General features: G+C 52.8%; 3 protein-coding genes across 4 annotated transcripts; 1 reads left to right on the top strand and 2 right to left on the bottom strand.

The window, feature by feature from the left end:
• Positions 1-1818: 1818 nt before the first annotated feature.
• On the bottom strand, positions 1819-6128 carry LOC126027439 (chymotrypsinogen 2). Its single transcript, XM_049786457.1, has 7 exons — positions 6077-6128; positions 3383-3486; positions 3183-3262; positions 2709-2787; positions 2358-2538; positions 2140-2273; positions 1819-1980 (listed from the first exon to the last, which is right to left on the bottom strand). The coding sequence occupies exons 1-7, from the start codon at positions 6126-6128 to the stop codon at positions 1819-1821; spliced, it is 792 nt and encodes a 263-aa protein (XP_049642414.1).
• Positions 6129-14929: 8801 nt separating this feature from the next.
• LOC126027438 (chymotrypsinogen B-like) lies at positions 14930-17081 on the bottom strand. Its single transcript, XM_049786456.1, has 7 exons — positions 17030-17081; positions 16480-16583; positions 16294-16373; positions 16135-16213; positions 15833-16013; positions 15312-15445; positions 14930-15091 (listed from the first exon to the last, which is right to left on the bottom strand). Exons 1-7 carry the CDS (start codon positions 17079-17081, stop codon positions 14930-14932), a joined length of 792 nt encoding a protein of 263 aa, XP_049642413.1.
• A 1667-nt stretch (positions 17082-18748) lies between these two features.
• LOC126027440 (chymotrypsinogen B) lies at positions 18749-23385 on the top strand. Of its 2 annotated transcripts, none has more exons than XM_049786458.1 (7): positions 18749-18800; positions 21772-21875; positions 22005-22084; positions 22178-22256; positions 22366-22546; positions 22926-23059; positions 23224-23385. In XM_049786458.1, exons 1-7 carry the CDS (start codon positions 18749-18751, stop codon positions 23383-23385), a joined length of 792 nt encoding a protein of 263 aa, XP_049642415.1. The 2 variants fall into 2 exon arrangements, with proteins under 2 accessions (XP_049642415.1, XP_049642416.1); XM_049786459.1 differs by having other exon boundaries at positions 22366-22548; positions 22931-23059.
• Positions 23386-25219: the final 1834 nt, after the last annotated feature.

The following is a 25219-nucleotide window of genomic DNA, read 5'->3' as shown; positions in this document are numbered from 1 at the left end:
TGTGCTATTTCTCCGGGCCCCTGTCATGATTTTTTACAGTTCCACAATTTCATCAGAAATGGCAGGTGGATAGGGCTAGAGCCATAGCACAGTGGTAGCACGTTTGCCTTTCACGCGGCTGATCCAGGACAAATCTTGGTTTTATCCCCGGCTTCCCATATGGTCCCCCAAGCCAGGAGCGATTTCTGAGTGCATAGCCAGGAGTAACCCCTGAGTGTCACCGGGTGTGGTTCAAAAACAAAAAAATAAAATGGCAGGTTGCAACAGACTCTCATGGTTGCGCTTGGACCAAACCCAGAATGCGCCCCTGGTCTCTCACAGGCCTCCTAATGCCAGATTTTCGTGGGGACAGGGCTTGGGGGAGCCCCACAATGAGGGTGTGAGGGGTTCAGCTTCAGCATCAGATAAAGGAGAACAAGCCACAGAGAGATAAAGGGAGGCAGGTCACAGTGAATTTTAGGACCCCATTGGGGCTGGACAGTGGAGACCTAACTGGGGGTCTGGGCCGGTGCCTACAGGGGAGTCTTGGGAGAAGGAGGGCAAGTCCCTATCGGGTTGTTCTGACCCTCCCCTGTGTATGCCCTCACCAACCTGGCCCAGTGCATGTCCTGGAGAGAAAATGAGACCCCCCAGGCATGATAGCAGAAGAGCCATACTCATCACTGAGTTGTCACCATGCTCGGCCTCAGTTTCCTTGTCTGTCCAGGTGCAGGATTGGGCCAGCTGCCTGGAAGAGCTATGGAGCATTTCCTCTGCTAAGTACCCTCTGTGTTGGTTCAGGTTTCTCATCCAGTTGCCTTGGACAGAAAGTGACACTTGTCTTCTGTGCCCAGGGGCTGCCTGAGCCCAGGGGACATTTCGTAGGCAGGGGTGCTCTGCTTAGCTGGCTTGGGGAGCCAGACTGGCCTGGCCCTGCCTGAGCCCCATCCATCCGCCCTCAACCTCTCCCTTGCCTGTTGGAACACCTGCCCCTGCCAGGAACAGGGACTTGAGGGGCTGGGGATGGGAGTGGGGGCCTTTGAGAGGGTAGCGGTGCTGAAGAAAGGAGGGGAGAGACTAGGACCTCAGAGCCTAGGCACAGGGCTAGTTCTGTGCGCTCAGGGAGGTTGACAGGCCTTGACACAGGATGATGTCGAAGCCGGGGAGGACTGTGGACCCGTGTGCCAGGTCTCAGCAGGGTCTTGGTACCAGCACTAGATCTACGGTAAGCATTTAGCTTTCTTGCCCAGCCTGGCAGCCCTGAAGGTGCTTCTGTGGAAGGATGAGGCTGGCCGGCTCCAGGACCCCCGTGTGGCAGCTGTGTGTTGCATGAAAAGGTGACCAAGGGGCCGGAGAGATAGCCCAGTGGTAGGGTGTTTGCCTTGCATACAGAAGTACGGTGGTTTGAATCCTGGCATCCCATATGGTCCCCCAAGCCTGCTGGGAGTGATTTCTGAGTGTAGAGCCAGGAGTAACCCCTGAGCATTGTCAGATGTGACCCAAAAACAAAACAAACGAAAAGGTGACCAGGAGTTATTCTGGGTTGGAAGGGGACTGAGTCTAGAACCTTCCCTTTGCTTGCAGCATGGACGTGGGCACCCAGCTACGTACTCAATGCCATTGGGACCTGCATGTGTTGACAGGTGTAGGAACATAGGTGTCCAGGGAAGGGACGCTGTGTCCTGCTAGCACTTACCTACCCGCCTCTCAGCCACCGCCCCCTGCGCCCAGATGTGGGAGAGATGGGACCCAAGGAGGACTCAGACACCACAGACTTGGCTTCAACCAGTTTATTGAGACATGAGCAGTAGGGAGAGACCCCTGAGCTTGTGTGCGTACTTAGTTGTCAGCCAGGATCTGGCGCACCCAGGGCATGAGCTCAGTGACGCGGGCGTACACGCCGGGGGTGGAGGTAGAGCAGACGCCGCTACCCCAGGACACGATGCCCACCAGGGTCCAGGCTCCATTCTTCTGGCAGACCAGGGGGCCACCAGAGTCACCCTGTGGGAGGAGAGAGTGCTAGGCTCAGAAAGGGGGTGCTGGTGGAGCTGGGGCTCCCAGAACCTGAACCAACCACCCTTGTGAATCTGGGGCTCCCCTGCCTGCGCTGGTCCCCACAACCCATCCCAGACCTTGACCAGCCTCAGACCAAGCACGCACCATGCAGGATGAGACACCGCTGGCGCCGGCGCACACCATCAGGTCGGTGATCTTGTTGCCCCAGAACTTCTTGCACTCATCGTTGGACAGCAGGGGCAGGGCAGCCTGCTGCAGCTTGTCGGGGGTGTTGGCATCTGGGAAGGCAAAGGGGGTGTCAGTCACAGCACCTCCAGTGCAAGTCCTCCCCCTCCACTTGCCTGCCTGGCCCTGGCACGCACTGTTGTGCTTGGTCAGGCCCCAGCCGGAGGTGGCACACACGGAGCCAGCGGGGAAGTTGTCGGCCTCGTTGGGCAGACACACAGCGGACACGGTCTCGGAGAAGCGGGCGGGAGTGGCCAGCTTCAGCAGAGTGATGTCGTTGTTGATGGTGAACATGTTGAATTTGGGGTTCTTGAAGACCTGGAGGGGAGGGGCAGATGGCATCCGTAGGGTGTGGGCAGAGGCTAACACCGGCAGGACCAGGACCCCCTGTCCCATGTTCCTGCCTCTTAACAGCCCCCTAGTGGGTGATGGGCAAGGCACAGGTGGGGGCCCATTCTGGGTCGTGCTGGTTTTTGGGGTCACAGTACCTGGGCGATCTTCAGGACCTGGATATTCTCAGCATCGGAGCCCTGGTCAAACTCTCCAGCCACGACCCGGTGTGAGGTTCTGGGGAAACCAGGAAAGGTTCAGGCGCCTGGAGCCCAGGGTACACAGAGGCAGAGCTTTGGCCCTCAGAGATGGAGGACTTGAGGGTCTGGTCTGCTTTGTAGGGCCTTAGGGGCCGAGGTTACAAACTTGATCACAAGCTCTATGGGCAACACTTCTGTGTAGATGCATGTCGGCACAGCGTAACGGGGGTGGGGGGGACCCAGGCGTGCAGATGTACCACCACGCAATCATCAGCATCCGCCCAAATAACTACCCACGCCTGATCCCTTCCCATCAGCCCTGAGGGCTTGTGCAGGACTGAATTTTTCAAATAAGTAAAGTTGGCAGAGGCCTAATCTATGGTGCTACAGGTCCCCAGAACTCTATATCTTCCTGGGGACTCTTGGTCTTACCTGACACCACAGTGAGCAGCGGTCACCACCCAGTTCTCACTGATGAGGGAGCCACCACAGAAGTGGAAGCCAGTGCTGTCCTGTGGGAGGGAGGGAGAGTGTTGGGGGTCCAGCCACACCCCGAGACAGCAGGACTCCCAATCTTGCCTGAACCCCATCAGGTCCACCACTCAGCCGCAGACACACACCCCCCAACTTACCTGCAGGGACACCTGCCAGGGCCAGGAGCCGGGGATGGCATCCTCACCATTGACAATCCTGGAGAGGCCGCTGAGCACGGGGTGGATGGCGGGGACTCCGCAGCCTGGGAGACATGGAGCAATTAAGGGTGCAATGGTCTATGCGGCACCCCTGGGCCCTCCTTCAGACCCCACCCTGGTTGCACTGTGCCCCAGCACCCCTCAAAATGCATTGAAGGTTAGATGGAAGTTTCCATACACAGCCTATTGCCCAGTTCCCCTTACAGGGCCAGAGCTGCTTCCTGTTGGCAGCCACCTCTGGAAATACATAGTTTGGGAGTTTTTTTGGGGGCTGCACCCAGCAATGCTTAGGGTTTACTCATGACTCTGCACTTGGGAATAACCTTCTGGCGATGTTGGGGAGCATATGGATGCCAGGATCTAACCCCGGAAGAGCATTTGCAAGACAAGCATCCTCCCCGCTGTACTATGGCTCCAGCCTCAATAGATACAAGTATCTATTGATACAAGATATATATATAGGGGGCCGGGCGGTGGCGCTGTAGGTAAGGTGCCTGCCTTGCCTGCGCTAGCCTAGGACGGACCGCGGTTCGATCCCCCGGCGTCCCATATGGTCCCCCAAGAAGCCAGGAGCAACTTCTGAGCGCATAGCCAGGAGTAACCCCTGAGCATCACAGGGTGTGGCCCAAAAACCAAAAAAAAAAAAAAAAAAAAAAAAAAAAAAAAAAAAAAAAAAAAAAAAAAAAAAAAGATATATATATATATATATATATCACCACATCTGGTGATACTCAGGGGTTACTCCTGGCTATATGCTCAGAAATCCCCCCTGGCAGGCTCAAGGAGCCATATGGGATTTTAGAAATCGAACCCAAGTTCGTCCCCCAGTCTGCCAAGTGTAAGGCAAACGCCCTACTGTCCTATTGCTCTGGCCCCAAGTATATATATATATTTTTTTGTTTGTTTGTTTGTTTGTTTTTGGGCCACACCCGGTGACGCTCAGGGGTTACTCCTGGCTATACGCTCAGAAGTTGCTCCTGGCTTGGGGGACCATATGGGACGCCGGGGGATCGAACCGTGGTCCGTCCAAGGCTAGCGCAGGCAAGGCAGGCACCTTACCTCTAGCGCCACCGCCCGGCCCCCCCAAGTATATTTTTAAACTCATTTAAAACTAAAATAGAGGGGCCAGTGAGGTGGCGCTAGAGGTAAGGTGTCTGCCTTGCAAGTGCTAGCCAAGGAAGGACCGCATTTCGATCCCCCAGCATCCCATATGGTCCCCCCAAGCCAGGGGCGATTTCTGAGCGCTTAGCCAGGAGTCATCCCTGAGCATCAAATGGGTGTGGCCCAAAAACAAAAAAAATAAAAAATAAAAATAAAATATAGGCTTGTTTGTTAGCCAGTGTTCTCCCTTGAACACGCATCTCATTTGTCTCTGTTTCTTTACGGTTATGGCCATGTTTCCTCCTGAAAACACTTATCCTCTTCCTCTTCCTCTCTTCACATTCTAAAGAATTTCAATAATACTATCTTGCTTTATGAAAAAATTTAAAAAAGGGGCCGGCAAGGTGGTGCTAGAGGTAAGGTGTCTGCCTTGCAAGCGCTAGCCAAGGAAGGACCACGGTTCGATCCCCTGGTGTCCCATATGGTCCCCCAAGCCAAGGGCAATTTCTGAGTGCTTAGCCAGGAGTAACCCCTGAGCATCAAACAGGTGTGGTCCAAAAAACCAAAAAAATTAAAAAAAAACAAAAACAAAAACTTGGGTCCAGAGCAATGGCACCAAGCAGTAAGGCATCTGCTTTGCCCACACTAGCCTAGGACGGACGAGGTTGATCCCCCAGCATCCCATATGGTCCCTCAAGCCAGGAGCGATTTCTGAGCACATAGCCAGGAATAACCCCTGAGTATCACCAGATGAGGCTCAAAAACAAAACAAAACAAAAACAAAAACAACAAAAACTTGCCCAAAACCTAATGCCTGGATTCTGGGAGATAAACGGGTATCTCGGTGCTTGCGCCCAGCTGGTTTCTACACCAGTAACACCTCGTCCCCCCAAGAAGGGCTGCAGACAGCCTCTGGGGACCTCTGAGCCTGTGGGTACAACCAGGAGGCCCAGAGACTTCCAGGCTGAGCTGGGGACCTGGCAGTCCCATGTCTTAGGTAGCCCATGAACTGCTGGATGGGTTGGTAGAGGATTGCCTTGTGTGTCCCCAAGAACCCAAAGGAACTTGGGCTGGAGAAGCTCAGGGGGCCGGGGCACATGTCTGCATCAGGAGAGCCCGAATGTATTCCTGATACTCCATAGGCTCCCTAGGCACCACTGGGTGACAAAAAAAAGATCAGGGGACCGGAGCCATAGCACAGTGGTAGAGCATTTGCCTTGCACACAGCCAACCCTAAGGGTTCTATTCCTGGCAACCTATATGTGCCCTGAGCCTGCTGGGGTGATTTTTGAGCACAGAGCCAGGAGTAACCCCTGAGTGCTGCTGGGTGTGACCCCCAAAAATAAACATCCCCTCAGGACTTGGGGTGCCTTCACCCCACCCTCACTGTGCTCATGTTCCCCCAGAACACAGTGGGGGCATCCAGTCCCTGTGTTGGCCCCAACCTCAGGGTATGGGAAGGCTTACTGCTCCCCTGGGCCCAGGCTTCCCAAAAGTGATCTCAGGCCTCGGGGCCACTGTGCCGACACTCACCGAAGGCAGAGCCCAGGAGGGCAAGGCAGGAGACGATCCAGAGGAAAGCCATGGTGCTGGACAGGTGCTGTGGCTTCGGAGCCTTACCTCGGCCGCTTTTATAGTCCTACTACTCCTGGCCACACCCCCTAGCCCTGCCCAGGGACCTTGGGCAATATGCCTAGCCAGGCCTGGTTTGGGGCGAACACAGGTCTGGGAAAAGCACAGCTGCTTGACCCACGTCAGCCCTGCTCCCTCGAACCAGGGTGCAGGGAGCAGGAGGCCCCATTCTGAGGGCAGACTAACGTAGCCCCATGACACCCCTACCCACTACCCACTCCTGTGCAGCTTCCTCAGCTTCCCTGTTGAGTAAAGTTTGCTCTCAGTCACCCGAAGCCACTACACAGGCCCAGAGAGCCAAGCTTGGGCTTCTCTGCTCTGCTCTGGAAAAACCAGGTGGTCTCTCTTTAGGGAGCCCCAGACACAGCCTTGAAGTAGATCAGGGTAGGCTCTGGCTCATGTGCCTGTGTTTGAAGCATCATGTCTTCAGGATCAGCTGCTGTCTGGGCCCAGGTACTGATCAAAAGGGCCCCAGAGGAAGCAAAAGAGCAGGCAAGTTCTGGGGTACTGCTGCAGGGAACCCATATTTGCGGGTCATGCCAGGTCATGCCAGGCCAAGTTCTAGCACTACACTCTACCTGCTGCTGAGACAGATGGACAGACACACAGACAGATGCTGAGACAGTAGGAGAAGGACAGCTCAGAGCTGAGCACATATCTGCACTCAGGCACCTGGGTTGAGTCTCAGCACCATGGGGCCCCCCAAACAAAGAAGAGCCATGAAGGATGAACTCATCAAACTGGGGTCCAGATGCCCTGGTCAGGCCCTGCTGGCCACAAGCAGACTGAGCATCTCTGCCAAGGAGGTCAGCATGGGACATGGGGCACACCGCCACACTGGCCTCACTGGGCCTCCTCAGTGAAATGCAGCTGGCTGGGGGCCCTGCCTGAGCCCAGCACCTCGAGGCAGCCCTGGCCCCACTGCTTGTGGCCCCCAAGGAGCAGCAGGGACATTGCAGTGGTATACATATGAGTCTGGCCTAGTGTGTGAACTTGGCTCAGAGTCGTGTCCTCCCCTGGCAGGGTGAGCTCAGACCAGGGCCTAGCACAGGGACTCAGAGGAGGCCACACATGGGATAAAGGACCCTTTGCACCTGATTCTGAAGCTTCTGGAATCTTCCACAGTGGAAGGGGCCCTGAGTCTCAGGTGGCTTTGAGGTTTGAGGACCTGGTGAGCTGTGGGTCCCCCTCTTCTGAGCTAAAGCTGTAGGAGAGTTCTAAAAGAGTCCCCCCTCCACCCAGACCTCAGTGAGTTCTCCTCAAGAAAGATCAGAACTTGACCCCAACCTAAAAACTCACATCCAGGAAGCCCAAGGCAGACAGAACTGCAAATACTCAGCTGGAATCACCCCCAAAGGCAGTCAGAAGTGCCCTTCACTCCTGACTCTGGCTGGAGCCTGGATATGTTTGTGGGGTGCCCCTCTGGGCATCAGAGGTTGGAGCTATTTGAGTAGAGCTATTACTCTCTGTGATCTCATGCAATGCAGTCCCCATAGGATAGTTTGCAATAGTTAATCTCCCTGGTTAGCACCCCCTGACCGAGTGATACCCCCATGTGTTTGTCCCTGAGCACTGGCCTGAGTCTTTCCCACTGTGTGGGGCCCTGCTGATCCAGGTGGGGAATTGGGGGAGCAGATGCTGGAGATGGGCCATGACTGTGTGACATCTCTGTGCTCTGCAGGTTCTCATACGGCCCCCAGCTCCTCTTGCAGAGTTTAGAACAGGAGGGTTACAGCCCAGAACAGGGGGTCACAACCCAGAGCAGGGAGGTCACAGCTCAGAGCAGAGAGGTTACAGCTCAGAGCAGGGGGTCATAGCCCAGAGCAAGAGGTCACAACCCAGAGCAGGGTCACAGCTCAGAGCAAGGGGTCACAACTAAGAGCAGGGGGTCACATCTCAGAGCAGAGGGGTCACTACCCAGAGTCCTCCTCCAGATTTAGAGGTGCACCAGGTGATCAGGTGCCTTCAAGGTCAAAAGCGGTCTCAGTAATGAGGAGTTGGGGTGGTCTGGGGCCCTGACAGGCAGCCATGGCAGTGAGGAATATTGATTTATTGATTTTTCCTTTTTTTTTTTTTTTTTTGATTGGGGGGAATGGAAAGGTTGAGCCACACCTGTGATGCTCAGGACTTATTCCTGGTTCTATGCTGAGGGATGACTCCTGGCAGTACTAGGGAAACCATATGGGGGGCTAGGGATCCAGTCTAGGGGGACTGTGTGGAGGCAAATGCTTTACCCTATACTCTCTCCCTAGCTCCAACTTTTCTCTTTGAACAAAAAGTGAAGGAGAGACAGTTTGTTTCTCATGGTGACAGCTTTAAATATGGCCTCTTCCACACGACTCCACAGCAGTGGCTGATGCACATCGAATCCTATTGTTGGGGGAGGCCACACCCGGCGGTGCTCAGGGTGCACTCCAGGTGTACTCTGCTTTCAGGGCTCTTGGCTGTTGTTGCAAGGGGCCATATGGGTCTGCCATGCCCAAGGCCAGCACCTACCCACTGTCCTCTCTTTCTCTGGCCCAATCATTACATCATACCTGGTAACAGCAGGGTGGACACCCATGGATGGCGGAGGGCCAACTCTGCTGCCCAGGTGTGGTTTCCCAGGTGGCCAGTCAAGGGCACAGCCCCAGTTGGAATCACAAGGAAATATGAGCCCATGTGGGAGACACTGGCATTTTATCTAGGTCTAGGCTTTGGGGTCAAGAGTCAGTGTGGGGGGCTGGAGCAATAGCACAGAGAAAGGGTGTTTGCTCCGCAAGCGGTCTACCTGGGACAGACCTGGGTTCGATTCCCGGCATCCCAAATGGTCCTCTGAGCCTGCCAGGAGCAATTTCTGAGCGCAGAGTCAAGAGTAATCTCTGAGCACCACTGAGTGTGGCCTCAAAACAGACAAACAAAAAAAAGAGTCAACTAGGGACAAGGCCTGGGAGAGGAGCAGCAGGGCAATGGGTTAGGTAAACAAGGGTATATGCCCATGTGAAAGCCCCTGAGCCACGAAAGGGTCTGGAGATGGAGCCACAGGTGGGTGTCATGGGGGTGAGGGACCCCTGACACTGAAGTGAACAGAAGTAACTGTCATATGGGAAAAGGCACTGTCCTGGAGCAGGTGAGCTCGGTCTTCACCTTCTGCTTCCTTCCTGTCACTGAGATCCAGGTGCTGTTCTACACACTTTCTTCCCCCAATCCTTTCAGGGTTGGTGGGTTTTCACTTATTTATTTATTTATTTATTTAAATTATAAAATATATATCAGAGGGCAATAGAGTGACCCAGCTTTTATTGCTGGGATGGTAGCAGCAGAGGTGGAGGGTCTTTATTTTATTTTATTTTTTATCAAAGTCAAATTATTAATAAAGAGACACTGGGGCCGGAGAGATAGCATGGAGATAAGGCATTTGCCTTTCATGCAGAAGGACGGTGGTTCAAATCCTGGCATCCCATATGGTCCCCTGTGCCTGCCAGGGGCAATTTCTGAGCATAGAGCCAGGAATAACCCTTGAGCGCTGCCATGTGTGTCCCCCCCCAAAAAAAAAAACCCAAAAAAAAAAAAAAAAAGACACCATTGCATGGCACATCCAAAGTTTTCTGCTGAAGGGAGAATGCAATCATTCTGTAGTAAGTTTCTGGAGAATCTCTTTTGACTTCAACATATACATTGCAAAGAGATTCACATTTATTTCTTCTCCTTAGTGTATTGTTTTAAAAACTCCAACTATCATTATTGGGCCCGGAGAGATAGCACAGCGGTGTTTGCCTTGCAAGAGGTCGATCCAGGACCAAAGGTGGTTGGTTGGAATCCCATATGGTCCCCCGTGCCTGCCAGGAGCTATTTCTGAGCAGACAGCCAGGAGTAACCCCTGAGCACCGCCGGGTGTGGCCCAAAAACAAAACAAAACAAAAAAAAAAAACTCCAACTATCTCAGTTTCTCAAAGTATTCACTTCTTGCTGTCTAAATACATTTTTATCTGGAAGCATAAAGTCATATTATACAAATATTTTGCATCTTTAAAAATAAGAGCTTTTGGGCCCGGAGAGATAGCACAGCGGTGTTTGCCTTGCAAGCAGCCGATCCAGGACCAAAAGTGCTTGGTTCGAATCCCGGTGTCCCATATGGTCCCCCGTGCCTGCCAGGAGCTATTTCTGAGCAGACAGCCAGGAGTAACCCCTGAGCAATGCCGGTGTGGCCCAAAAAAACAAAACAAAACAAAACAAAAAAAAAAAAATAAGAGCTTTTGCCACTTCGGTAACACTGTACTTCATGTAGTGGTGCAACAAAAGCAGAACTCACTAGCTATCACATTACATGTGATTCATTTTACCACCCACCATCTGCCGAACCCATAGAGCTTTGTCCTCAGTACCTCTGGGCAGTGACTGTACCATGATTTCACAGAGAGAATGTTAATATGACTCATGAATAGCAGGACCATCAGTAACACTGAAATCAATACAGATGCCATACAGACAAAATATGAATTTTATATTCACATTTCCACTTTAACTAGTATTGATGCAGAAGTAAGGAAATGCTCTGCTGTGGGGGGAATGTCCACTCATCTAGCCTTTTTGGAAAACATGGACATTTCTCAGGAAACTAGGAATTGAGCTTCCGTATGACCCAGCAATACTGTTCCTGGGAATGTGCCCAGTGACTAGTGCAGAAAAACCCTCTGCATGCCTATGTTCATCTTGTTGTTGTTGTTTTTGTCACACCCGGTAGCGCTCAGGGGTTACTCTTCGCTCTATGCTCAGAAATCATCCTGGCAGGCTCGGGGGAACCATACGGGATGCCGGGAATCCAACCACTGTCCTTTTGCATGCAAGGCAAATGCCCTACCTCCATGCTATCCCTCCACCCACCCGCCCCCATGTTCATCTTCTGTTTACAATAGCCAGAATCTGGAAACAACCCAAGTGGCCAAGAACAGATAAATGGATCAAGAAAGTGTGGTATAGCTATGCAATGGAATACTGCTAGAAAAAATGAAGTCATGACATTTGCTTATACCTGGATGGATATGGAAAGTATTGTGCTGAGTGAAATGAGTTAGGGGGAGAGGGATAGACATAGAATGACTGCACTAATTTGTGGGATGTAAAAAGAAAAGATAAAAAATAACTAATAAGGGGGCTGGAGAGATAGCATGGAGGTAAGGCGTTTACCTTTCATGCAGAAGGCCATTGGTTCGAATCCCGGCATCCCATATGGTCCCCTGTGCCTGCCAGGAGCGATTTCTGAGCACGGAGCCAGGAAAAAACCCTGAGCACTGCTGGGTGTGACCCAAAAACCAAAAAAAAAAAAACCAAAAAAAAAAAAAAAAATAACTAATAAAAAATATAGGGAACCAGAGCGATAGCACAGCAATAGAGCATTTGCCTTGCATGTGGCCAACCCAGGACAGACTAAGCTTTGATTACAGACATCCCATATATTCCTGTACCTGCCAGGAACGATTCCTGAGCGCAGAGCCAGGAGTAACCCCCTGTGTGTCACAGGGTGTGACCTCAAAAAAAGAAAAAGAAATAGAGTGGAGGAGTGTATTTAGGGCAGAGAAGGAACAACTATGATAATGAGAGTTGAAAATGATCACTCAGGACAAGAACTGGGTGCAAAAAAAAAAGAAGTAAAGTGACATGAATGATACCCCTTCAATAACAAAAATTGCAACCACAGTGTCTAAAAGGAAAAAAGTGAGGGAAGGGAGGGAGAGAGAAGAAAAATAGAAAAATACCTGTCACAGAGGCAGGAAGGGTATCCCTGGACCTCCTCAGGAGGGAAACTGGGGATATTGGTGACAGGAAATGTGCACTGGCGAAGGGTGTTGGACATAGTATAACTGAAACTTAACCAGAAATTATTTTGGAACTTTCTAATTCATCGTAATGGAATAAAAAGAATCTTAAATAAAACAAGAAACAGAGACTTATGCATTTAACTATACATAAAGTTTATTTGTACGTTGTATATGGGGGTCTTGGGGTCACAGTCGAGCTCTCGGGTTATTTTTGGCACTGTGCTCAGGAGAAATTCTAGCTATTCTTGAAGTACCCAGTGCCACGTTAAGATTGTTTAGGTTCAGGCCCTTAATAGCAGCATCTTCCTCATCCTATCTTGCCAGCCCCTCTGTATACAAATTTCTGAAAGTTATTATGGGGCCACCACTGCCTGTTTCCCATAATACACTGCTCTGGGGCTGTGTCTGGGGTCACTCCCAGCAGTGCAAGTGCTGGCAGACTCCTGACTCCAATCTTAGGGTCATTCAGGGGTGCCTGGGATCAAGCCTGAACTCAGCCTCTAATCTCTGTGTCCTGTCTTTCATTGGAAAGGAGGCTCGGGACTAAAACAATAGCACAACAGGGAGGGCATTTGCCTTGCATTTAGCTGATTCGAGTTCAATCCCTGGCATTTCATATCGTCCTTGGAATTCTGCCAGGAGTGATTCCTCAGGCAGAACCAGGAGTAAGCCCTAAGCACTGCCAGGTGTGCTCTCCCCGCCCCAAATGAAAAAGAAAAGACAAAGAGGTTAGGAAACTAGAGTAATAGTACATATAGAGGGGAGGACATTTACTCGGCAAGCTGGATTAGATCCCCAGCACCCCAGGGACCATATGGTCCCCTGATCACCATGAGGAACAATTCTTTAGTGCAAATCTAGGAGTAAACCCACCATTGGGCATGGCCCAAAAACCAGAACTAAAAAAAAGGAGGTTGCAGGGTTGTGCCCACAGAGAGATAATACAGTGGATATGGGCTTATGCCTTACATGTGGCCAATATGGTTCTGATTCCTGGCACCCTTGAATGAACCTAGTATAGATTCCCCAAAATCACAATGGTTTCAATAAATTTAAATTAAATAAATAAATAAAAAAAGAACATACAGGGATAGGGACAGGAACAGAGACAAGGGCACACCAGGGATGGGCAAGGGAGGGCAGTAGTACAACCTGTGCCTGACTGTTCCCCATGTTGGGTCCCATCTCCCAGTCCAGCCCAAGAACCAGAACACTCAAGATGCAATCAAACAGAGCAATTTATTGACCGCCACAAACCACATCCTGGGGTCAACAAGGTGCAGTTGGCAATGACTTACATTCTTATTTTTATACCCAGTTTAGAGAACTTTTCAAATAGGCTAGGTGACCTTTGTGAGGATTGGCCACACATTACATTATTGCTATAGGGCACTAGTGATTGGTCGGGAAAAGTTATACCTAATAAGGATTTTATGGCGGTTGCAAGCAGGATGTAAACAGGATGTTGGCCTGGGGGGTAGGGGATATAATGTTGCAAGTAAAATGTAAAGTAAAATGTTGGCCTGGGGATAGTGTGGCAAGCTTGTGGAACTATAAATGCTATAACTATAAATGCTGTGTCATTTATAGTTAGAGGCCTACTGTAGCTTCTAAAGCCTGTCATGGCTGCAGTCAGGTCCTTTTAGCTCAAGGCACAATACCTAGTATGGCCCTGAGGGACCCTGGATCTCAGACTGAGGGCTGCCTTTGGATTACGATTGTCAGAGGGGGCTGGAGAGATAGCACGGAGATAGCGCATTTGCCTTACATGCAGAAGGACGGTGGTTCGAATCCTGGCATTCCATATGTCCCCTGAGCCTGCCAGGGGCAATTTCTGAGTGTAGAGCTAGGAGTGACCCCTGAGCAATGCCGGGTGTGACCCATAAACCAAAATAAAAAATAAAAAAGAGGCTCTGCTGGTCCGCACCCTGGTACCCCAGTAGCCTGGAGCAGGACATAGACCTCAAGTCCCTAGAACAGGGGTCTTCAAACTACGGCCTGCGGGCCACATGCGGCCCGCAGAGGAGTCTGATCCGCCCGCCAGCAGTGAGCGCTGTTTGGTTGCCAAGATACCTGCCAGCATATACACTCAGTGTATATCCAAATATCAGGAACCATGCACTCAAAATGGTAACCATCTTTGGTAGCACTTATGCCTGTGAACAGACTTTTTCTTTTTCTTTTTTTTTTTTTTTGGTTTTTGGGCCACACCCTGTGAGGCTCAGGGGTTACTCCTGGCTATGCGCTCAGAAGTTGCTCCTGGCTTCTTGGGGGACCATATGGGACGCCGGGGGATCGAACCGCGGTCCGTCCTAGGCTAGCGCAGGCAAGGCAGGCACCTTACCTCCAGCGCCACCGCCCGGCCCCTGAACAGACTTTTTCAAGAATGAAACATCTGAAATCTCCAACCAGATCAAGATTAACTGATGCCCACTTGCATCACTTGTTACAGCTGTCAGTGACAAATATGGAACCGGACATTGACCATCTCATTAGCCAAAAGCAGGCCCACAGTTCCCATTGAAATATTGGCCCGTGGGGCCGGGAAGGTGGCGCTGGAGATAAGGTGTCTGCCTTGTAAGCGCTACCAAGGAACGGACCGCGGTTCGATCCCCCGGCGTCCCATATGGTCCCCCCAAGCCAGGGGCGATTTCTGAGCACATAGCCAGGAGTAACCCCTGAGCGTCAAACGGGTGTGGCCCAAAAACAAAACAAAACAAAAAAGAAATATTGGCCCGTGATCTGTTTATTTATAAATGGTTTTCATTTTATTTATATAAGATATGTGCAGTGTGAGTAGGAATTAGTAGCTCATATAGTCCGGCCCTCCAGCTCTCTAAGGGACCGTAATCCGGCCCCCACTTTAAAAAGTTTGAAGACCCCTGCCCTAGAAGTTGCCCAGGGCTACTACCCTGGCTGATGGCAAGGGAACTGCAGCCTCCCCCAGGACAGACGCTTAGTTGGAGGCCATGACCTCCTGAATCCAAGGCAGGAACTCGGTGACACGGGCGTACACAGCAGGAGTGGAGGTGGAGCAGTAGCCGCTGCCCCAGGACACGACGCCAGCCAGGGTCCAGGCTCCGTCCTTCTGGCAGACCAGGGGGCCGCCAGAGTCACCCTGCAGAAGGAGAGGGAGTTGGGAGCAGGGCATGGGGTGCACAGCGTCGTAATGTCCAGAGCTGCCCTAGCAGGCCTCGCAGGAAACTCTGCATGGACACACGCACCAGCTCCTGAAGCTGCTCAGGACCCGGGCTGTGCCCATCTCTGCCCCCTGCCTGGAGGAATAGCACCTCCGGGCAGGAGATCTAAGCACCACCCCTGTCCCCCTGAGTGCTCACCATGCAGGAGGAGACACCATTTGCGCCCGCACACAACATGTCGTCGGTGATCTTGCTGTCCCAGAAGGTCTTACACTCCTCATTGGCCAGCAGGGGCAGGGCAGCCTGCTGCAGCTTGCTGGGGGTCTTGCTGGCTGCAGGGCGAGACACGGTCAGGATGTTTCAGCCACTCACCCAACGCCTTGGGGTAGGAAACAGCGCCCCTGAGAGTGGTCTTCCCAGAAGGACTCAACTCTGCACCCACAGACTTTCAGAAGGCCAGAGCTATTGCTCAGAATTAGACAAAACCTTTAGGAACCCCAGGCCTAGTCCCTAGCCCCAGCCTGCCCACGCACCATTGTAATTGTTTTTATTTTTTTTTGTGGGGGGCACACCTAGCCGTACTGAGGGGTTACTTCAGGCTCGGCACTCAGAAATCATTCTTGGCAGGCTCGGATTTGGGATGCTGGGGATGGAACCTGAGTTGGCTGCATGCAAGGCAAAGGCCCTACCGCTGTGCTATCTCTCTCTGGCCCACGCACCATTGTACTTGGTCTTGCCCCAGCCGGTGGTGGCGCACATGGTGCCAGCGGGGAAGTCGTCGTCAGCGCTGGGCAGGCACACAGTGGACACGGTCTCGGAGAAACGGACAGGCCTGGCCAGTTTCAGCAACTTGATATCGTTGCGGTCAGTCAACATGTTGTAGTTGGGGTGTTTGAAGACCTGGGGGGACGAGGCCAGAAGCCAGAAATAAGCCTCCCAGGCCGATTAGGGCTCAGCTGCTGCCAGAACTGGCTCAGTGCCCCCAGAACAACTGCCCATCCCACTCACCAACAACCAGTACCTGGGCGATCCTGAGGGTCTGGATATTCTCATCAGGAAGGCGCTGGTTGAACAGGCCAGCCACAACCATGTCTATGGACCTGCGGGGAGCAGCGGGTGAGGCCCCCCCTGTACCCACAATCCCCATTCGTCCCTGCCTCTGGATCCTTCCCGGCCTCACTTGACAGGGCAGTGGGCAGCGGTCACTACCCAGTTTTCACTGATGAGGGAGCCCCCGCAGTAGTGGAAGCCCGTGTGGTCCTGTGGAAGAGAAGGACAGCACTGAGGGATCCAGCCATACCCCAGGGACAGCAGCCCCCCCACCCTAATCTAAATCCCATTTGGCCACAGACCCAAACTCACTTACCTGCAGAGACACCTGCCAGGGCCAGGAGCCAGGGATGGCAACCTCGCCATTGACGATCCTGGAGAGGCCACTGAGCACAGGTTGAATGGCGGGGACCCCGCAGCCTGGGGGGAGCAAGGCAGCCAACTCAGACCCTGGCCCACTGTCTCCAGATCCCAGCCTCAATCTTGCATGGAGTAGTGAAAGTGGACCTATCGCCTCTCTGCCCCTTCTGAGCCTCAGTTTCCCCATCAGCATGGCAGAAGGTAGGATGTGCAGAGGCTCACGTTGTAAAGTAGGTGCAAGGATGCAGGGGTCCTCGGCTCGCTGTGCTTCCCACATGCGTGGTCAGTGAACCCCATTCAGGTGCTGCCCCACCTGAAAACTTCCTGTTCCCCCACCATGCCTGCCCCAGGTTTGAGGCTTCTGCTGGCCCACAGTGACCCTCCCTGCCCTGGCGCAATCGTCGCAGCAGTGAGAGATGGTGTTTGGGCCTGTCTCAGACTCAGCCCAGCCACTGCACTGCTGGCCTCAGGTGGGCACACAGTTCATGCCTGCCCTGTCTACTTACTGGAGGTCGAGCCCAGGAGGGCGAGGCAGGAGACGAGCCACAGAAAGGCCATGGTGCAGTGGGCTGGTGCGGGAAGCTGTCCAAGGCTCCCTTTTGTATCCCAGACCCAGCTGTTATCTGGAAGCCTGGGAAGGCAGCATCTGTGGCCTTGGCCTCACTGGGGTTAAGAGAAAGGGGAATGGGGTGCAGCAAGGTAGGCCTGGGAAGGGGTGTTAACCAGTTCTGCTCCCCCCAATCTCCCACCTGGCTGAGCAGGACTCTGGGAGAGGCTCCAGGCCAAGGGCTAAAGAGAATAGCAGTGCTGGGGGTGGGGGCTAGGTTCCAGGCTACCTTGGGGGAGGCTATAGGCTATCTCGGGGGAATTCCAGGCTTCCTTGGGAGAGGTTCCAGTCTTTAAGGTTTCGGTTGGTGGTGGCGCACATTGGTTCTAGACTGCCTTGGGTTTCCCAGATGTGAAGTTTCAGGTTGGGGTCAGAGTTCTGATCTTCTTTGAGGTTGGCCCATTTTGGGGTCCATCCACTTCTCATTGGGATCAGAAGAGGGGAGCCACAGCTCACCAGGTCCCCAAGCTTCAAAGCCACCTGCAATTCAGAGCCTGTCCCACTGTGGAAGATTCTATAAGCTTCAGAATCAGGTGCAAAGGGCCCTTTGTCCACATGTGGCTGCCTCTCGGTCTTTGTGCTGGAGCCTAATCTGAGCTCACACTACTAGGGGAGAGTGCGACTCTGAGACAAGCTCACACAGTAGAACAGACCCACGTATCCACCACTGCAATGTCCCTGCTGCTCCTTGGGGGCCACAGGCAGTGGGACCAGGGCTGCCTTGAGGTGCTAGGCTCAGACAGGGCCCCCAGCTACCAGCCAGCTGTGTTTCACTGAGCAGGCCCAGCGAGGCCAGTGTGGCAGTGTGCCCCCGTGTCCCATGCTGACCTCCTTGGAGGATATGCTCAGTCTGACCTGTGGCCAGCAGGGCCCAGCCAGGGCATGAGTTTGATGAGTTTATCCTTCATGGCTGTTTCTGTTTGATGGATCCCATGGTACTGAGACCCAACTCGGGTCCCTGCATACAGGCACGTGCTCAGCCCTGAGCTACCTAAAGTCCTTTTCCTACTGTCACAGCATTTGTCTGTGTATCTGTCTATCTGTCCCAGCAGCAGGTGCAGTGCAGTGCTAGAAGACATGGCCTGGCCCAGGGTGGGGGTCTTGAGCACAAATGCGGGTCCCCTAGGGCCTGCATGCTCCTCTGCTTCCTCTAAGGCCCACTTGATAAGCACCTGGGCCCAGACAGCAGCTAATGTTGAAGTTGCAATGCACAGGCCTGTCCTCGCCTCATCCAAGGCTGTTCCTGGGATGTCCCGGCAGGGTGCCTGGCTGGTCTTTCCAGAGCAGAGAAGCCTGAGCCTGGCTTTTTGGGCCTATGTGGTTGTAGCTCTGGCTGACCCAAGAGCAAACACTTCCTAGGGGAACTAAGGAGGCTGGAAGAGGGGTGATGGGGACTGTGGGGCTCGGATCCTGCTCCCTGTTCCCTGGCTCGAGAGAGCGGGGTTGACGTGGGCTGAGCAGCTGCGTTTTTCCCAGACCTGTGTCCAGCCCCAAGCCAGGCCTGGCTGTGCTTATTGCCCAAGGTCCCTGGGCCGGGCTAGGGGGCGTGGCCAGGAGTATTGGGACCATAAAAGAGGCCGAGGTAAGACCCAGAAGCCCACATCACCTGTCCAGCACCATGGCTTTCCTCTGGCTCGTCTCATGCTTTGCCCTCCTGGGCTCTGCCTTCGGTGAGTATCAGCACAGTGGCCCTGGGGCCCGAGAGCACTTTTCGGATACCTGGGCCCAAGAGATCAGTGAGCCTTCCCACACCCTGAGCTCGAGTTGACATGCCCGTGTTTGCTGGACAGAAGGGTCTTGGGCATTCCCTGAGCTCTCACAGCCTGTGCTGGAGAGAAGGGGAGCCCCAAGGTCAGCAGAGGCCGGACTCCCCCTGTGTGGCCTAGAGGGGACTAGAGCACAGTGAGAGTGAGGTGAAGGCACCCAAAGGTCCTGAGGAGATATTATAGGGTCGGTTCTTTTGATCGTTTCCTCTTCTGAGGCTTCACCTGGTGGTGCTCGGGGAGCCATATGGGGTGTCAGGGATACACCTATGCTCTCTCCTTGCACACATATGCTCCGGCCCTCTGAACTTTTCCAGCCCAGGTTCCTTTGGGAGTTCTCTTTAGTGAACCCCAGGAGCTTTCAGGTACACATTTGGTGATTCCTCACCTACCCATCAAGTAGTTCATGTGCCACCCAAGACATGCTGCTGGTACCCCAGATCAGCCTGGCGGTCTCGGGACCTCCTGGTTGTACCCCGCAGGGCTCAGAGGCCCCCAGAGCTGTCTGCAGCCCTTCTTGGGGGACAAGGTGTTCTTGATGTGTTTCTTGTTTCTTCTTTTTTTTTTTGGGGGGGGGGTCATACCCAGCGGTGTTCAGTGGTTACTCCTGGCTCTTCACTAAGAAATCACCCCCTGGCAGGTTCGAGGGACCATATGAGATGCCAGGAATCGAACCGGGGTTGGTTCTGTGTTGGCCGCATGCAAGGCAAATGCCCTACTGATGTACCATCTCTCCAGCCCCCCTTTCTTTTTTATATTTGTTTGTTTTGGGGACACATCTCTCAGGGATTACTCCTGTATCTATGCTCAGAAATTGCTCCTGACAGGCTTGGGGACCATATGGTATGGTGGGATTCAAACCACTGTCCTTCTGCATGTAAGGCAAACGCCCTACCTCCATGCTATCACTCCGGCCCCATCCTTTCTTTTTTTTCAATTGTGAAGCAAGATCATATCTATTGAAATTTGTTTAGACAAATGTGAAAAGAGGTTCGGAGTGATAGCACAGTGGGTAGGGCATTTGCCTTGCAACCCGCTTCAGTACCCACCATCTCATATAGTCCCAGGAGTAAACCTGAGCACACAAGGCTCAGAGGCCCCAAAGCTGTCTGCAGCCCTTATTGGGGAACAAGATGTTATTGGGGGTAGAAACCAGCTGAGTGCAAGCACCGAGATATCTGTTTATCTCCCTGAATCCAGGCGTTAGGTTTTGGGCAAGTTTCTTTTTTTTTTAATTTTTTATAAAGCAAGTTCATATTATTAAAATTCTTTAGAATGTGAAGAGAGGGGGCTGGAGAGATAGCATGGAGGTAAGGTGTTTGCCCTGCATGCAGAAGGTCATTGGTTTGAAACCTGGCATCCCATATGATCCCCCGAGCCAGCCAGGAGCAATTTCTGAGCGTGGAGCCAGGAGTAACCCCTGAGCGCTGCTGGGTGTGACCCAAAAACCAAAAAAAAAAAAAAAAAAAAAAAGAATGTGAAGAGAGGAAGAGGGAAGAGGGCAAATGTGTTCAGGAGGAAACATGGGTCATAAAGAAACAGAGACAGCGAGTGAGATGCATGTTCAAGGGTGAACACTAGCGAACAAGAAAGCCTCTATTTTAGTTTTTGTTTTGTTTTGTTTTGAGGCCACACCCGTTGACGCTCAGGGGTTACTCCTGGCTATGTGCTCAGAAATCACTCCTGGCTTGGGGGACCATATGGGACACCAGGGGATCAAACTGCGGTTCATCCTAGGCTAGCGCTTGCAAGGCAGACGTCTTACCTCTAGCGCCACTGCTCCGGCCCCTATTTTAGTCTTTTTGTTTTGTTTATTTTTGTTTGTTTATTTGTTTTTGGCCACATATGGCTGTCTGTGCTCAGGATTTACTCCTGGCTCTGTGCTCAGGAAGCACTACTGACAGGGTAGGGAAACCATACGAGATGTCAAGAATCGAACCTAGGTTCATCCTGGGTCAGCCATGTACAAGGCAAATGCCCTAATGCTGTGCTATCTCTCTGGCCTCTCTATTTTAATTTAATTTAATTTTTTTTTAATTTTTTAATTTTTATTTTTTATTTATTTATTTATTTATTTATTTATTTATTTATTTATTTATTTATTTTGGTTTTTGGGCCACACCTGGTGGTGCTCAGGGGTGACTCCTGGCTGTCTGCTCAGAAATAGCTCCTGGCAGGCACGGGGGACCATATGGGACACCGGGATTCGAACCATCCACCTTTGGTCCTGGATCGGCTGCTTGCAAGGCAAACACCGCTGTGCTATCTCTCCGGGCCCTCTATTTTAATTTTAAATAAGTTTAAAAATATACTTGTTGGGGGCCGGAGAAATAGCATGGAGGTAAGACATTTGCCTTGTATGCATAAGGACGGTAGTTCGAATTCTGGCATCCCAGGAGTCCCCCTAGCCTGCCAGGAACGATTTCTGAGCGTAGAGCCAGGAGTAACCCTTGAGCACTGCTGGGTGTGCTTGTATCTATTGGGGCTGGAGCCATAGTACAGCTGTGAGGATGCTTGTCTTGCAAATGGTCAACCTGGGCTCAATCCTGTCATCCCATATGCTCCTCAACTCTGCCAGGAGGTTAGTCCCAAGTGCAGAGCCTGGAGTAACCCCTTAGCATTGTTGGATATGACCCCCAAACAAAAAAACAAAACCCCAAAAATCAACTCCCAAACTATGTATTTCCAGAGGTGGCTGCCAACAGGAAGCAGCTCTGGCCCTGTGAGGGGCACCAGGCAACAAGCTGTGTGGGGGACCCTCCAACTAGCCTGTGGTGCATCTTGAGGGGTGCTGGGGCACAGTACAACTGGGTCTGAAGGAGGGTCTAGGGGTGCCGCACAGGCCAGACTGCACCCTTAGTTGCTCCATGTTTCCCAGGCTGCGGGGTCCCCACCATCCACCCCGTGCTCAGCGGCCTCTCCAGGATTGTCAATGGTGAGGATGCCATCCCCGGCTCCTGGCCCTGGCAGGTGTCCCTGCAGGTAAGTAGGGTGTGTGTGTGTGTGTGTGTCTGCAGCTGAGTGGTGGATCTGATGGGGTTCAGACCAGGCTGGGGGAGCTGCTATCCTGGGGTGTATCTGGACTCCCAGCACTATCCCTCTCTTCCACAGGACAGCACTGGCTTTCACTTCTGCGGGGGATCCCTCATCAGCGAAAACTGGGTGGTGACTGCTGCTCACTGCGGTGTCAAGTGAGACTGGGCCTGCTCCAGAAGCGGGGACATGGGTGGGTTAGGGTTAGGGTGAGTCCCAGTTGGGGGGGTCTCACCTACTGCTCCCCACAGGACCTCCCACCTGGTGGTGGCTGGCGAGTTTGACCAGGGCTCACCTGCTGAGGATATCCAGGTTCTGAAGATTGCCCAGGTATGGAGTCGCTGGGGAATGGCAGTAGTTCTGGGGTGTCTGAGTAATTCTGGGACAACAGCTGCACTCTGGGGGAGACTCACTGCTGGCTGCTGGCTTTGCCCCCCAGGTCTTCAAGAACCCCAAGTTCAACATGCTGACTGTCCGCAATGACATCACTCTGCTGAAACTGGCCACACCCGCCCAGTTCTCCGAGACCGTGTCCGCCGTGTGCCTGCCCAGCGCCGACGATGACTTCCCCGCTGGCACCATGTGCGCCACCACCGGATGGGGCAAGACCAAGTACAATGGTATGTGAGCAAGCCCTTGGCTGGATTTGGGGTTCCCAGAGGTGCTGGAATAAGGTCTAAACCCTGAGCTAGACAACTCCAGCCTGTGTAAAGAAACAATGGGAAACCCAACACAATTGCCAAGAGCTGTCTGGAGTAATTCCCAGTGCTCATGGCCAGGTGACAAGGGGTCCCTGCAGCACCTCAGCCCCAGACATGGGTGGACAATGCCCCTGGAGCACAGGCAGGCTGAGGACTCTGGATTGGTCAGGAAGAGACAGCAGGGGACTCCCTAGTCACTGTCTCGGTGTCCTTCTCCACCCTTTACCCCAGAGCACTGGTCCATACAGGCAGGGAGGGCATGGGGCTGAGAAGTCCTGACCCCATCTCTGTCCTATAGCCAACAAGACCCCCGACAAGCTGCAGCAGGCCGCCCTGCCCCTGCTGTCCAACGATGAGTGCAAGAAGTTCTGGGGCAACAAGATCACCGACGTGATGGTGTGCGCCGGCGCTAGTGGTGTGTCCTCCTGCATGGTGCGTGCTTGGTCCGAGGCTGGCCAGGGTCTGGGTGGGGTGTGGGTGACCAGCGCAGGTGGGGGAGCCCCAGGAATCTTTGCATGGATAACTGGTCCAGGTCCAGGGAGACCTGAGCCCCGCTAGCACCCCCTTTCTGAGCCCAGCGCCTTCTCCTCCCGCAGGGTGACTCTGGTGGCCCCCTGGTCTGCCAGAAGGATGGAGCCTGGACCCTGGCTGGCATCGTGTCCTGGGGCAGCGGCTTCTGCTCCACCTCCACCCCCGCCGTGTACGCCCGGGTCACTGAGCTCATGCCCTGGGTGCAGGAGATCATGGCCGCCAACTAAGCATGTGGGGCTCCCAGTGCCCAGCCTTGTGTCCCCAATAAAAGCCTCTTGACCAATCTCTGGCTGCTGAGTGTCTGTGTCTTGGGGAAGGCTGCAGGTCCCCTGTCACCGCCAGGGGGCAGTGAGGCTGCTCCGCAGGCTGCAGCCCTGGGCAACCTCTAAGGACTGTGTCCTTCTCCAGCATAGTGGGGCACCAGTAGGCGGACTGCATGTCCTTCTCGATAAAGCCGAGCCTCTCGGCCCCTCTCCTGCTCCTTGGGTAGAGAGGACCAGCTGAGCTTGGCCCAGGGAACTTTCTGGAAGGCAGAGTTCATTTGTCTAGATAGGGTTTTCTTAGCCTTTTGACTGGCCCACTATACACAAGCTGAGAACATGTTTATAGTAAGTCAGCCTAGCCCTAACCCTACACACTTTTAGGAGCATCAGCTATTGTTTTGTTTTGTATTGCTTGGTGAGCTGCGCTTGTATGTTACTCCTGGCTTTGTGCTTATATGTCACTCTTGGAGATATTTCAGGGACCATGAGCTTCCCACAGACAAAGAATATGCTCCAGCCTGTTGAGCAATTTCTACTTGAAGATTTTTATTTTATTTATTTATTTATTTTTTTTGTTTGTTTTTTTGGGGGGTCACACCCGGCAGCGCTCAGGGGCCACTCCTGGCTCTACACTCAGAAATCGCTCCTGGGGGCCCGCAAGGTGGCGCTAGAGGTAAGGTGTCTGCCTTGCAAGCGCTAGCCAAGGAAGGACCACGGTTCAATCCCCTGGCGTCCCATATGGTCCCCCCCAAGCCAGGGCGATTTCTGAGCGCTTAGCCAGGAGTAACTCCTGAGCATCAAACGAGTGTGGCTCGAAAAACAAACAAAAAAAACCAAACCAAACAAACAAACAAACAAACAAACAAAAAAAAGAAATCGCTCCTGGCAGGCTCAGGGGACCATATGGAATGCTAGGATTTGAACCATTGTCCTTCTGCATGCAAGGCAAATGCACTACCTCTATGCTATCTCTCCAGCCCCTTGAAGATCTTTAGGAGGACTGAGGGATATTTGGGACACTCCAGATGGATATTTGGGACACTCACTTCTGGCTCACTGGCTTGGGGAATCAATCATGTGGTGTTAGTCATTAAACCCAGGTTATGATGTATAAGGCAAGAGCCCTACCCACTGTGCTATCTCTTCAGCATGAAGCACACTTTTGTTTTCGTTTGGGGACCACTTTGGCTGCGCTCAGGACTTACTCCTGGCAGGCTGGGTGAGCCCGTGCCTTCTGGGCAGAGTAGAATTGGGGAGCTTCCTGTATTTTTTCTCCAGTGTTTTTCCTTTGTATCTTCCTCTGCCCAGTAAGAGCTGTGTTCTGATAGTGGGTACAAAGTATGTTATAGGGGCCAGCGTGGTGGCGCTAGAGGTAAGGTGTCTGCCTTGCCAGTGCTAGCCTAGGACGGACCGTGATTCGATCCCTCGGCATCCTATATGGTCCCCCAAGCCAGGAGCAACTTCTGAGCACATAGCCAGGAGTAACCCCTGATGTTACCAGTTGTGACCCAAAAAAACAAAACAAAACAAAACAAAACAACAAAGTATGTTATAGGTACAATTTCTTTCTTTCTTTCTTTCTTTTTTTTTTTTTTTTTTTTGGTTTTTGGGTCACACCCGGCAGTGCTCAGGGGTTACTCCTGGCTGTCTGCTCAGAAATAGCTCCTGGCAGGCACGGGGGACCATATGGGACACCGGGATTCGAACCAACCACCTTTGGTCCTGGATCGGCTGCTTGCAAGGCAAACGCCGCTGTGCTATCTCTACGGGCCCTAGGTACAATTTCTTTACTGGGGCA

The sequence above is a fragment of the Suncus etruscus genome, chromosome 14 (genome assembly GCF_024139225.1).
Source record: "Suncus etruscus isolate mSunEtr1 chromosome 14, mSunEtr1.pri.cur, whole genome shotgun sequence".
In the NCBI taxonomy this organism is placed as follows: domain Eukaryota; kingdom Metazoa; phylum Chordata; class Mammalia; order Eulipotyphla; family Soricidae; genus Suncus; species Suncus etruscus.
The sequence above is the reverse complement of the archived record's forward strand: the minus strand, read 5'-3'. Positions and strand labels throughout refer to the sequence as shown.